The following is a 12,344-nucleotide window of genomic DNA, read 5'->3' as shown; positions in this document are numbered from 1 at the left end:
TTAGGGCAGGCACACCAACAGTGTATGTGAGGCCCCTGCCCCCACTCCCCAGGCTGGCCACTACTTTGGGCCAGTCTGCTAGACCCAAAAACGTTAATCTCATTGAGATTTAATTTGCATTCTCCTGACTACCGGTAAAGTTGAGCATCTTTTCATATGTTTATTGACAATTTGCATTTCTTATTCAGTAAATTACCTACTCATATCCTAGAGTCATATTTCTGTCTGCCTGTTTTTTTCTACTCAATTTGTGGGAGCTCTTTGTATACCTGGGATATAATCTTTGACTCAATATATGGCAAGAATTTTCTATTATTGTTGTCATCTTTTTATTGTAGTAAAATTCTTACATCCAGCACCCCCACCCCTCCCCCGCCTTTTTTTTTTTTTTTTTGCATTTGGGTTAGGCAGAGAGCTAGCTTTACTGTTTTCCAAATGAAGTAAATCAATCCCAAGGATTTTAAAATTATTTAATCAGTAAAAATGTACACATTTTGAGGGAGAAGGTGTGAAGATCCTAGGAAAAACTGGGCTGTTATCCCTGAAGATAGACCCAGTAGATCTTTTTCCTTTTTTTTCTTTCTTTTGAGACAAGGTCTCACTCTGTCATCCAGGCTGGAATGCAGTGGCGTGATGATGGCACACTGCAGCCTTGATCTCCCTGGGCTCAGGTGATCTTTCTGCCTCAGCCTCCCAAGTAGCTGGGACCACAGGCGTGCACCCACCACGCCCAGCTAATTTTGATATTTTTTGTAGAGACGGGGTTTCACCATGTTGCCTAGGCTAGTCTCAAACTCCTGGGCTCAAGCCATCTGCCCTCCTCAGACTCTTGAAGTGCTGGGATTACAGGCAGGAGCCACCACGCCTGACCAACTCAGCAGATCTTTAATTCACAATCTGGAAAAACCATTTAGAGGCTGTTGCTCTCCTAGCTGGTCATGGTTTGGGCCCCTCTCAACGTGTGTATGTGTGTGTTGTTTCTTTGTGTGTGTGTCTTAGTAAAGAGGAGATATGTAAACAAAAATATTCTCCTCCCTCAAAAATCGCCTGACTTAATTATAAGCCAAACCCTGTATATAACTCTATCCTAGCAGTTGGTCATTAGATTGAGGCATCCATTTCAGATGTGGGTCTCCCTCCCTGGTCCACAGTGAGCTCCTTGCGGCTGCGCCTTAACTTACCTCTGTTTCAAACCTCCCCAGGGGCTCAGACACAGTAGTAGATGGGTACTTGTCTCAGTCCATTTTGTGTTGCTATAACATAATAGCACAGACTGTAATTTATAAAGAAAGGAAATGTATTTCTCACGTTTCTGGAGGCTGAGAAGTCCAAAATCAAGGTGCCAGCAATCGCTGAGGGCCTTCATGGTGTACCATCCCCTGGCAGGAAAAAGGAAGAGAGAGTAAGAGATCAAACTCCCAGCCTCAAGCCCTTTTATAATTAGCATTAATCCATTCACAAGAGTGGAACCCTCATGACCTAAACACCTCCCATTAGGTCCTGAAACAGGAATAATACAAAGTGGCTGCAGAATAATAGAAAATTTCAGGCAGCAATTTCACATGACTAGCAAAGGGAAACTGTTGAAATAGCTGCAGAGGCCATGGGCTGACAAGACCCTGAAGAATAGAGTGTGGACCAAGCTGGCTAAGACCCACTGAACTCAGCAAGGCACTGGATTTGACCTAGGTTTCTCCTAGGACCTCATTATACACTCATTAACATACTAAATCACACACCCCACCAGCATCGTGAGAGTTTCGAGAAGACCCACATTTGCTGTAAAAATAGGTAGTGTCACAGTTCTGAGAAATCTCCACCTTTTTCTAGGAATGATCATGAATATTCCACCTCTTGGTTAAAGAAACTCATAAAGGTAGCAGCCCCAAACCCCCTTTCATGTGAGTCTCTCGAGTACACCCGCATTCCCTTTTCTTGAGTGTTTACTTTTCCCTTTGCAATAAATTGTACTTTCACTATTTTCCAACTGGTCTTCGAATTCATTCTCTTGACAATGTCAAGAGTCTGGACACTGGCTGGGGTCTAGATCCCTCTGGTATTTGGGGACCTCCCTTCCAACACTGTTGAACTGGGGTTTGAATTTCCAACATGGGCCAGGCGCGGTGGCTCAAGCCTGTAATCCCAGCACTTTGGGAGGCCGAGATGGGCAGATCACGAGGTCAGGAAATCGAGACCACCCTGGCTAACATGGTGAAACCCTGTCTCTACTAAAAAATACAAAAAACTAGCCAGGTGAGGTGGCGGGTGCCTGTAGTCCCAGCTACTGGGGAGGCTGAGGCAGGAGAATGGCGTAAACCTGGGAGGCGGAGCTTGCAGTGAGCTGAGATCCGGACACTGCACTCCAGCCTGGGCGACAGAGCGAAACTCCATCTCAAAAAAATAAATAAATAAATAAATTTCCAACATGTGCTTTTGTCGGGGGACACATTGAAACTACGGCAATACTGAACAAAACCTTGGCTTTGAAGCCATATGAAGACTTGTTTTGTGTGTATTCACACAGTTGAAGTATTTCAACATTTTTAAGAGATTTTCAGGCTTCTCTATAAGCAGACTAAGAATCAGCATTAGCATGTTTTCTCCATGTACAAAGTCTTTTATCTTTCTACTTACAAATGAAGGTAACCGATAAATATTTGTTGCATTTTATCATTCTGTTAACCTTCAGATTCAGACTTGTCAGTAATTACTGGCTTGCATTAAAAGCAGGAGATTAGAGACTGAGGTCCAGGAAGTATAAATGATTTGCTCAAAGGCATGTAGAGTAACCAGGTCTCCTGTCCCTCTGTCCCTCTCTTCTGCTACACCTTGTCCCTCAACAAAGGGTGAATGACCTACTGATGGTCATTCATCTGATGAGAAAGGACAAAGGCAGGGCTTTGACTCTGAGCAACTGAACCCATCCTGGCCTATTTTCACAGTCCTGCCACGGAAGATCTGGCTGCCTTCAAAGGACTCACTCAGTGATCTTGGTCTTGAACAATACCATGAGTACTTACTATATACAGGTATGCTGCTGTGCCCTGAGGATCCCCTCTGGAGCAAAACTGACCCAGGTCATCACAGGTTAGCGAGGGAGAGTGAGCCTGTCTTCTACAGTGTCACCGAAGTGAGCACTGAACAAATACTCCCAGGCATAGATCATTACAAATGGAGGTGAGTGCTGGGCAGGAAAGGACAGGATGCTAGGCGAGAATTCAGCAGGAGGGCTTGATGTCGATTAGGGGGCTAGGGAAAAGCAGAAGTGGGGCTGTAAAAGGCTTTTGCAAAGGTGAAGCCTTTTACATTTGTGAGGGAAATAACAATAATAAAGGTGCTTGGAAGGGCAGCTCATCCGCATTCATGGGCCTCTTCCTAGAACTCTGGGAATCTTTCTCCCTATAGCTCTGTAGGCATCCAGGGTCAGGGCTGGAAAGGCCTTCACAAATGCTAATCTGTGAGCATTTTATGGGTTGCCCGCTGACCCTCAGCATCCTCCTCCTTAACTAGATCCGATGGTGAGTTGAAGAGGTGGGGGCGATGGAGAATGGCATTTCCAGTTTGGAGAAAAAAGTGAGGGGGAGGTGGGGAAGCCTTCCCACCCCAATCCCAGGGCCAGGTTTCCCTCCCTCCACACAAGCCTAAGGGATGTTTTTCAAGGCAAAATCCCACCTCACTGTGTATTTGGTTGTAAAGGGGGCTGTCCAGGAGACCAGGACTGTTCTTGGGGAAGAGTTTGGCGGGCAGGGGCAGTAATGTCTGATCCCCTGCAGACAAATGCACCTGTAAGAAAGCTAGACCAGCGTGAAGTAAAGCCAGGATTTGATGGTGGAGGGAAGGGAGGGGCCAATGCTGCTGCTGGACAGAGAGGTGTTATTGTCCCCGGAAGAATATCATGTCGTGGTCATCATAATAATAATAGCTGACACAACTATTATGGGCTGAAGACTTACGAGAGCTTTCATAACTCTCAGGTAAGAGGCACTACAAACTCCATTTCACAATTGAGGAAACTGAGGCACAAAGAAACGAAGTAGTGATAGCAGCTTTCCTTTTTCCCTTCAACAATTCGGAATCAAGCTTTTTGAGCCGAGGCTGGGCCTCAGGAGGTGTGGACAGCAGTTCCATCTCTGGAAATCAGATTCGCCTGCCCATAATTGGGGAGAATGGTGGCTTTGAAAAGGTTAACTTGGGAGCCCTAGGGACCGCTGCAGGGAACGTACGCCCATTCCCCCTCGGAAGCAGAGTCAGGCCGCCTCCCCTCCGCAGCGGTGAGGACTCGTGGACAGTCTCACGGGGATGGCGGGAGACTTGCGGAGTGGCCGCCCTCCAGGTCCGCGCCGAGGCCGGGCAGCTCCGCTTTCTGCTCAGTCTCCGCGAGGTGTCGCCTTCGGCCGAAGAAACCACCGCGGCGCCACCCTCGTAGCTCGCACTTATTTATTTATTTTCAAACAAGGGGGGCGCCCCTCTCCTTTCAATTCGAAACTAGAAACATCCAGAGGTCTTGTTCCTAAGGGGGCGCGTCCTCTCCCTGCTATTTTGCACCTTCGGACTAGCCTTCTTTCGCAATTACACAGGAGCAACCTCTCTACAAGGCCTTGCTCAACGTCGGCCTCGCGCTCAGCTGCACAACACGCAGTCAAAGCGGGGGCTGGGTTAGAAGCATCGGTCTCCCCTCCCCAACACACACCCCCGGAGCTTTCCGTAATTTTTTTTTTTTTCTTTTAATGACAAGCAATTGCCAGGCCCGCAGGGTGGGTGCTGCATTGCACCGCTCGGCGCGCAGCTGGTTCTGAATGCAGCCGGTGCAAGCCCGGGGGTCCAAAAGGGCGGGAGGAGCACACCCCGGGCTTCCCAGCTTTGCAGCCTTCTCTCTGCAAAGAAAAGCAAGTGGCTTTTGGCGCGAAAGCCTTGGCGCCTCCCCTGATTTTTATGGAAATCAGGAGGGCGGGGTAAAGCCGCTTTCCTCTCCTTTCTCCCTCCCCCTTGTCTGCGCCACAGCCCCCTTCTCTCCCCGCCCCCCGGGTGTGTCAGATTTTTCAGTTAATAATATCCCCCGAGCTTCAAAGCGCAGGCAGTGACAGTCATCTGTCTGGACGCGCTGGGTGGATGCGGGGGGCTCCTGGGAACTGTGTTGGAGCCGAGCAAGCGCTAGCCAGGCGCAAGCGCGCACAGACTGTAGCCACCCGAGGACACCCCCGCCCCCCGGCCCACCCGGAGACACCCGTGCAGAATCGCCTCCGGATCCCCTGCAGTCGGCGGGAGGTAAGGAGCAGGGCTTCCAAACCGCCCGGCGCCCAGGGAGCGACGAGCGCCGGGGCAAGGCAAGCCCTGGACGGGATTGCGACGTGCGCACCGGGCGCCCGAATATGCCCGGGGGACTGTTTCTGCTTCCGAAACAAAACCATCTCTGGGTTTTCCCAGAAAAGCCAGTTCCAGCCCCGAAGCCATCCTGGCTAGAGGAGACCCGCCCTAATCCTTTTGCAGCCCTTACCGGGGGGAGTAATGGCTTCTGCGAAAAGAAATTCCCCCTGCTCTAGAAGATCTGTCTGTTTTGAGCTGTCGGAGAGCCGGTGCGTCCCCACCCTAGGCTGGGGTTCTTCTCCAAAGGGTGCCCCTGGAGGAAGAAGACGGGAGGTTAGGCAGGGCGAGGCCACCGCGGTCGTAATCTGGGTCACGGCTGCTCCAGCTCGGAGGAGAGGCGGCTCTCCCGGTGACCCTCCTCGCGCGGGCGCCCCTGCACCATTCCCGAGAACAGGGGCTCAACCTCCCCCTCCCTGGAAGAGGACGTTGTTGGGGGTTTGGAAGAGCAGGAATGGGCTTAGAGAGGTTCCAGATAAGCTATCGGTAGGAGTATCCCTGCAGCGGGTGAATGCCGAGGGCGTTTGCTCAAATTTGGGGAGGGGAAGGATTTGTGGATATGGGTGTCTGTTGTTGGTCTCTGTCTAGAGAAAGGCTTTTTCATTTGCAAAGTTTCCTAAATCCCCTGCTATCATTTGCACTCCCGAGGCTGCATTTTTACAAAGGGGGTAGAAGTACTCCAAATACCATACCCGGTAGCTGTGTCGGAGAGCCCAGCTCTCCTGAGCAGCCGGCCCCACACCGCTGCGAGTGGGGTTGTCTGCGTGCTCGTGAGAGCTAGAATTCTGCAGCCTGGAACAACCCCCTCCCCCAGGCAGTGCCTTGTGTGAATGAAATGGCAGTTTCCAAAGTTGCGGAGCCACGCCACCACCCCCTGCATCTGCATGCCCCCTCCCACCCCCTGTCGTAGACAGCTTGTACACAAAAGGAGGGAGGGAGGTAAGGAGCGAGAGGCACAACTTCCTCCACCTTCGGGAGCCGTGGGCAGAGTGGGGGGCTTGGAGGGAAGATTGGGGAACCGGGTTAGAGGGGGCGCCCATTGCCTATCCCCTCAGTCTGCTCCGTTTGCCCACCCTCTCCGGTGTGTCTGTCGGTTGCAGTGTTGGAGGTCGGCGCCGGCCCCCGCCTTCCGCGCCCCCCACGGGAAGGAAGCACCCCCGGTATTAAAACGAGCGGGGCGGAAAGAAGCGTTCAGTCGCCGGCCGGGAGGCGAGCCAATGCCGAGCTGCTCCGCGTCCACCATGCCGGGCATGATCTGCAAGAACCCAGACCTCGAGTTTGACTCCCTGCAGCCCTGCTTCTACCCGGACGAAGATGACTTCTACTTCGGCGGCCCCGACTCGACCCCCCCGGGGGAGGACATCTGGAAGAAGTTTGAGCTGCTGCCCACGCCCCCGCTGTCGCCCAGCCGTGGCTTCGCGGAGCACAGCTCCGAGCCCCCGAGCTGGGTCACGGAGATGCTGCTCGAGAACGAGCTGTGGGGCAGCCCGGCGGAGGAGGACGCGTTCGGCCTGGGTGGACTGGGTGGCCTCACCCCCAACCCGGTCATCCTCCAGGACTGCATGTGGAGCGGCTTCTCCGCCCGCGAGAAGCTGGAGCGCGCCGTGAGCGAGAAGCTGCAGCACGGCCGCGGGCCGCCGACCGCCGGTTCCACCGCCCAGTCCCCGGGAGCCGGCGCCGCCAGCCCTGCGAGTCGCGGGCACGGCGGGGCTGCGGGAGCCGGCCGCGCCGGGGCAGCCCTGCCCGCCGAGCTCGCCCACCCGGCTGCCGAGTGCGTGGATCCTGCGGTGGTCTTCCCCTTTCCTGTGAACAAGCGCGAGCCAGCACCCATGCCCGCACCCCCGGCCAGTGCCCCGGCGGCGGGCCCTGCGGTCGCCTCGGGGGTGGGTGTCTCCGCCCCAGCCGGGGCCCCGGGGGTCGCCCCTCTGCGCCCAGGCGGCCGCCAAACCAGCGGCGGCGACCACAAGGCCCTCAGTACCTCCGGAGAGGACACCCTGAGCGATTCAGGTAAAGAACGAACTCGGGTCCGGCTGCCTCCCTGGGGCACTGGACCCCGGGTCGCGTCCCCTTTGTTAGTGCTTGGGGAGCATTTTGGAGGCAGTGCTGGGGGCAGAGAGGTCCTGTTTCCTCCAAGTCTGTCCTCGGGGTAAAGAGAAGGGGCTGAGAGAAGGCCACTGCAAAGGGTGCTCTCCAATTCTCGCCTTTACTAAAGTTCCTTCCACCCTCTCCTGCGGAGCCCTCCTCTAGGCCATCACGGGCCCTCACCCCCTTCCCTCCCCCCATCTTTTGTAGCGCAGCCTGAGGAATAAAATTGGAGAAAGTTGGTGGCTAAACCGGGTGTGGGTTTAGGGGGTTGCTGGGTGCATTGCCTGGACAGAAACCTGTTAGCGCAAGGGTGAAAGGGACTCTCCGGCCCAGGTCAGGGGAGGGAAAGACATCCCGAGAAGATACAAGGACTGTGCAAAGCCCTTTTTAAGGCGCAGGAACTTATAGGAGGGTTGCACAGATGGCTAGAGCCGGTTTTCTTTTCTTTTTTTTTTTTTTTTCTTTAATGTCGGTACCCTTCCCCCATCCTCAGTGGGTGGTGGGCTATTTGCTCCTGGTGCGTGGCCAGCAGGCGGCGATATGCGAGTCCAGCAGGCGGGCCCGGGATCTGAAAGGCTGGGGGTTGGGGGGGGCACCCTCCCTCCCTCCATTCAGCAGCTGGCTGCAAGTGCAGCAGCAGTTGTGTACATTCTTAAGGGGCCTCCTCTTTCCAATGTGCAGTGAAAACTGGCTCCAGTTTTGTCTTCCATCCTGAATTCCAGGCCTAATTTGAGATGTGAGTTGTATCTGTAACCCAGTGCCCTTGAAGGCGAGGGCAGGCACTCAGCAGCCTCTCCAGGAATGCTCGCATCCTGGGAGGACTCCCTGGTTAATTCTATTGTGTGCATTTGTCTGTGCCTTAAGCTGAAGGGAAGGATTAAAACCAGGCCTTTCCCTGGGGGTCTGGATGAACAGAGCTCAACCCAAAGAGTGGCATTGCCTTGTCCTTGGAGCAGGGAGCTGGGACCACCCCCCCTTGGACTTTGAAAATCAGTGTTTTCAGAATGCAGGTGGAAACAATCCTAAATTTACTTCTGGGCTGAGGAGAGATCTTTGAGGCTCCTGGAAGGAAACTTGGTGATAAGCCTCCAGTTTGAAACGGCCTGTCCCTTTAATGTCTGCGCCTTGACAGCTTTCGGTGAGGAAGCACTTCCTTCCAACAGCTGTCTTCTTGGCAGAAAACCAAAACATTGGCTTAAAGGGACCTACAGACTGGAACAGCCTCACATTTCGGCTTTAGAACAAATCCCACAATTGTTCAGCTTTCCGGTCCCCTTCAGATCAAGCAGAAGATGTGTTTTGATTTTCATGCTTGTATTTTAAACAATAATTTTCTACCTCAGCGTGGTAGTCAATGAGGAGAGAGGGGAAGAATGCACACATGATGCTACACGTTTTTGTTGTTGCTGTTGTTATTGGTGGAGACTGTTGTTATTTGAGGAGAGCTGCTCCCATTTGGGGGTTTATACCAACTGTGGATTATGGCTTTGTAGTTAAGACTTGATCTTTGTTAAATGAAAAACTGCTTACTGTATAAAACTCAGGTTTGTGGATGAAAAGTTGTTTTTCTTCTTCAGTTAATTAAATTGTTCCTCTAGTTTGTTTAAGGACTTAAAATCAAACACAACCATGTGTAAATTGCCAAATGAGGCTCCTAAAATGAGAGGCCTCAACTCTTTAAGTGTGGAGCTAGAAATGTAAATAAGTCCACCGGGCAGACTGCTGATTATGATAAAAGCTACCATTGACTGAGCATCTGTCTACTAGGCGCAGCTCTATGCTAAGTCTACATTTTATCTGTCAAAGTGGTATCCCCATTTAATAGCTGAGGAAACAGAGGCTTAGAAAGGCTGGGTAACTTGACCAGGGTCATGTAACTAGTCTGCGGTGGAGCCAGGATTCTGTCTGACCCTGAAGGCCAAGTTCTTTATATTTATTTCTACTACCTGCTCAAGTCTTGAATGGAGACTGAAAGCACAGTTGGGGAATGGGGAAGGAAAACATACTTACATGTACACACATACATGTATATGTATGCATGTATGTTTTTCTTGTTTTGTTTTTTGATACGGAGTTTTGCTCTTGTTGCCCAGGCTGGAGTGCAGTGGTGTGATCTGGGCTCAATGCAACGCCTGCCCCCCGAGTTCAAGTGATTCTCCTGCCTCAGCCTCCCGAGTTAGCTGGGATTACAGGAGCATGCCACTACGCCCAGAAAAGTTTTGTATTTTTAGTAGAGGCGGGGTTTCACCATGTTAGCCAGGATGGTCTCAATCTCCTCATCTCAGGTGATCCTCCCACCTCTGCCTCCCAAAGTGCTGGGATTACAGGTGTGAGTCACCACGTCCGTCCTACAGATATATTTAATTTAAAGAGATCTAAAACATACATGACTGTCCACATCTACGTTGATGGACCCATAAAAATAGCACACTCTGTGCCAGGGTCTGCCGGAAGAGACAGATAACACATACATAATAACATGAATATATATGAATTTCATTCAAATGGTTCTCACATGAGAGTAACTCGCATCTTGTTCTCAGATGATGAAGATGATGAAGAGGAAGATGAAGAGGAGGAAATTGACGTGGTCACTGTGGAGAAGCGGCGTTCCTCCTCCAACACCAAGGCTGTCACCACATTCACCATCACTGTGCGTCCCAAGAACGCAGCCCTGGGTCCCGGGAGGGCTCAGTCCAGCGAGCTGATCCTCAAACGATGCCTTCCCATCCACCAGCAGCACAACTATGCCGCCCCATCTCCCTACGTGGAGAGTGAGGATGCACCCCCCCAGAAGAAGATAAAGAGTGAGGTGTCCCCACGTCCGCTCAAGAGTGTCATCCCCCCAAAGGCTAAGAGCTTGAGCCCGCGAAACTCTGACTCGGAGGACAGTGAGCGTCGCAGGAACCACAACATCCTGGAGCGCCAGCGCCGCAACGACCTTCGGTCCAGCTTTCTCACCCTCAGGGACCACGTGCCGGAGCTGGTAAAGAATGAGAAGGCCGCCAAGGTGGTCATTTTGAAAAAGGCCACCGAGTACGTCCACTCCCTCCAGGCCGAGGAGCACCAGCTTTTGCTGGAAAAGGAAAAATTGCAGGCAAGACAGCAGCAGTTGCTAAAGAAAATTGAACACGCTCGGACTTGCTAGACGCTTCTCAAAACTGGACAGTCACTGCCACTTTGCACATTTTGATTTTTTTTAAACAAACATTGTGTTGACATTAAGAATGTTGGTTTACTTTCAAATCGGTCCCCTGTCGAGTTCGGCTCTGGGTGGGGAGCAGGACCACCAGTGTGGGGTTCTGCGGGGACCTTGGAGAGCCTGCATCCCAGGATGCTGGGTGGCCCTGCAGCCTCCTCCACCTCACCTCCATGACAGCGGTAAAAGTTGGTGACGGTTGGGAGCCTCTGGGGCTGTTGAAGTCACCTTGTGTGTTCCAAGTTTCCAAACAACAGAAAGTCATTCCTTCTTTTTAAAATGGTGCTTAAGTTCCAGCAGATGCCACATAAGGGGTTTGCCATTTGATACCCCTGGGGAACATTTCTGTAAATACCATTGACACATCCGCCTTTTGTATACGTCCTGGGTAATGAGAGGTGGCTTTTGCGGCCAGTATTAGACTGGAAGTTCATACCTAAGTACTGTAATAATACCTCAATGTTTGAGGAGCATGTTTTGTATACAAATATATTGTTAATCTCTGTTATGTACTGTACTAATTCTTACACTGCCTGTATACTTTAGTATGACGCTGATACATAACTAAATTTGATACTTATATTTTCGTATGAAAATGAGTTGTGAAAGTTTTGAGTAGATATTACTTTATCACTTTTTGAACTAAGAAACTTTTGTAAAGAAATTTACTATATATATATGCCTTTTTCCTAGCCTGTTTCTTCCTGTTAATGTATTTGTTCATGTTTGGTGCATAGAACTGGGTAAATGCAAAGTTCTGTGTTTAATTTCTTCAAAATGTATATATTTAGTGCTGCATCTTATAGCACTTTGAAATACCTCATGTTTATGAAAATAAATAGCTTAAAATTAAATGATGCAACTCAACCTTTTCCTTCCTGGCACTATACTTTGTCCCTTAAGAAGCAACCATAAATAATCCATAACTTATAGAGGGGATTTGGTTTCCATAAATAGCCCTTTTTGCACCTGTACAATCCTGGTTGGGGGTCCTGAGTCATTGTTGCCACTTACGGTGGAGGAAACTGAGTTTGGGGAAATTTCCAAGATTATGCAGAATAGAGATGCTACTAGTGACTATTCTGTGCATTGTAGCAATGGCACTTGACAGTTTGCAGAGCACTTCTGTATAGTGTGGCTCCTTAGTGGAATTAAGCTGGGACCTCAGATCAGTCCCTGTAAAAGCAGTCACAGAGTTGTTTAACTTGCTTGTATTGGGCTTTGGTAGTATTTCCCCATTGGCAGACAGTCTTCTATTTTAACATAGAGCACAGTTTGTCTCCAAGAATTCATTGTTAAAAACCTTTACTAGGATCTGTGGAGGTTCTAGGCTAAGCATGGTAAGCAGAATAAAAAGATGGAAATGGGTTCCTCCCTTCAATGAACTCAATCTGATTCACCAACGTGTAATTAATGAAGTGACAGTTATGTAGTCCAGAGCAAATTCCAGGTGCAGGAGAGACCCTGGGGTCACAATGGAGACCCCATATGGGTGGTGTAGCTCCCTACTAGCCATTCCTATCACACAGCAGTGTCTGGCTACTCCTGTGGAGATGGGATCAATCTTGCAGGCTCCAGAAGACAGCCAAGACTTACTTGTTAGGGAGGTTTCAGATAGTTGACCTGTTGGGACGTAAGACCCTTGCTTGTAAGCAGCTTCTCAGAACTAAAAGTGTACAAATAACCTATTTCTCTTTTG

At 50.6% G+C, this 12,344-nt stretch overlaps 2 protein-coding genes across 4 annotated transcripts; one reads left to right on the top strand and one right to left on the bottom strand.

Moving 5' to 3' along the window:
* Positions 1–456: 456 nt before the first annotated feature.
* Positions 457–6,441, bottom strand: LOC117062701. Of its 3 annotated transcripts, XM_033176515.1 has the most exons (4): positions 6,049–6,441; positions 5,495–5,617; positions 3,021–3,249; positions 457–1,379 (listed from the first exon to the last, which is right to left on the bottom strand). In XM_033176515.1, exons 1-3 carry the CDS (start codon positions 6,245–6,247, stop codon positions 3,242–3,244), a joined length of 330 nt encoding a protein of 109 aa, XP_033032406.1. In that variant the 5' UTR covers positions 6,248–6,441; the 3' UTR covers positions 457–1,379; positions 3,021–3,241. The 3 variants fall into 3 exon arrangements, 2 of the variants coding, with proteins under 2 accessions (XP_033032406.1, XP_033032405.1); XM_033176514.1 differs by lacking the exons at positions 457–1,379; positions 3,021–3,249 and adding an exon at positions 4,423–4,874; XR_004428498.1 differs by lacking the exons at positions 457–1,379; positions 3,021–3,249 and having other exon boundaries at positions 5,575–5,617; positions 6,054–6,441.
* On the top strand, positions 4,977–11,499 carry MYCN (MYCN proto-oncogene, bHLH transcription factor). Its single transcript, XM_033176513.1, has 3 exons — positions 4,977–5,265; positions 6,462–7,368; positions 9,990–11,499. The coding sequence occupies exons 1-3, from the start codon at positions 5,110–5,112 to the stop codon at positions 10,592–10,594; spliced, it is 1,668 nt and encodes a 555-aa protein (XP_033032404.1). The 5' UTR covers positions 4,977–5,109; the 3' UTR covers positions 10,595–11,499.
* The last annotated feature ends 845 nt before the right edge of the window (positions 11,500–12,344 follow it).

The sequence above is a fragment of the Trachypithecus francoisi genome, unplaced genomic scaffold (genome assembly GCF_009764315.1).
Source record: "Trachypithecus francoisi isolate TF-2019V2 unplaced genomic scaffold, Tfra_2.0 Lachesis_group17, whole genome shotgun sequence".
Taxonomy (NCBI): domain Eukaryota; kingdom Metazoa; phylum Chordata; class Mammalia; order Primates; family Cercopithecidae; genus Trachypithecus; species Trachypithecus francoisi.
This window is presented reverse-complemented; position numbering and strand designations above follow the sequence as displayed.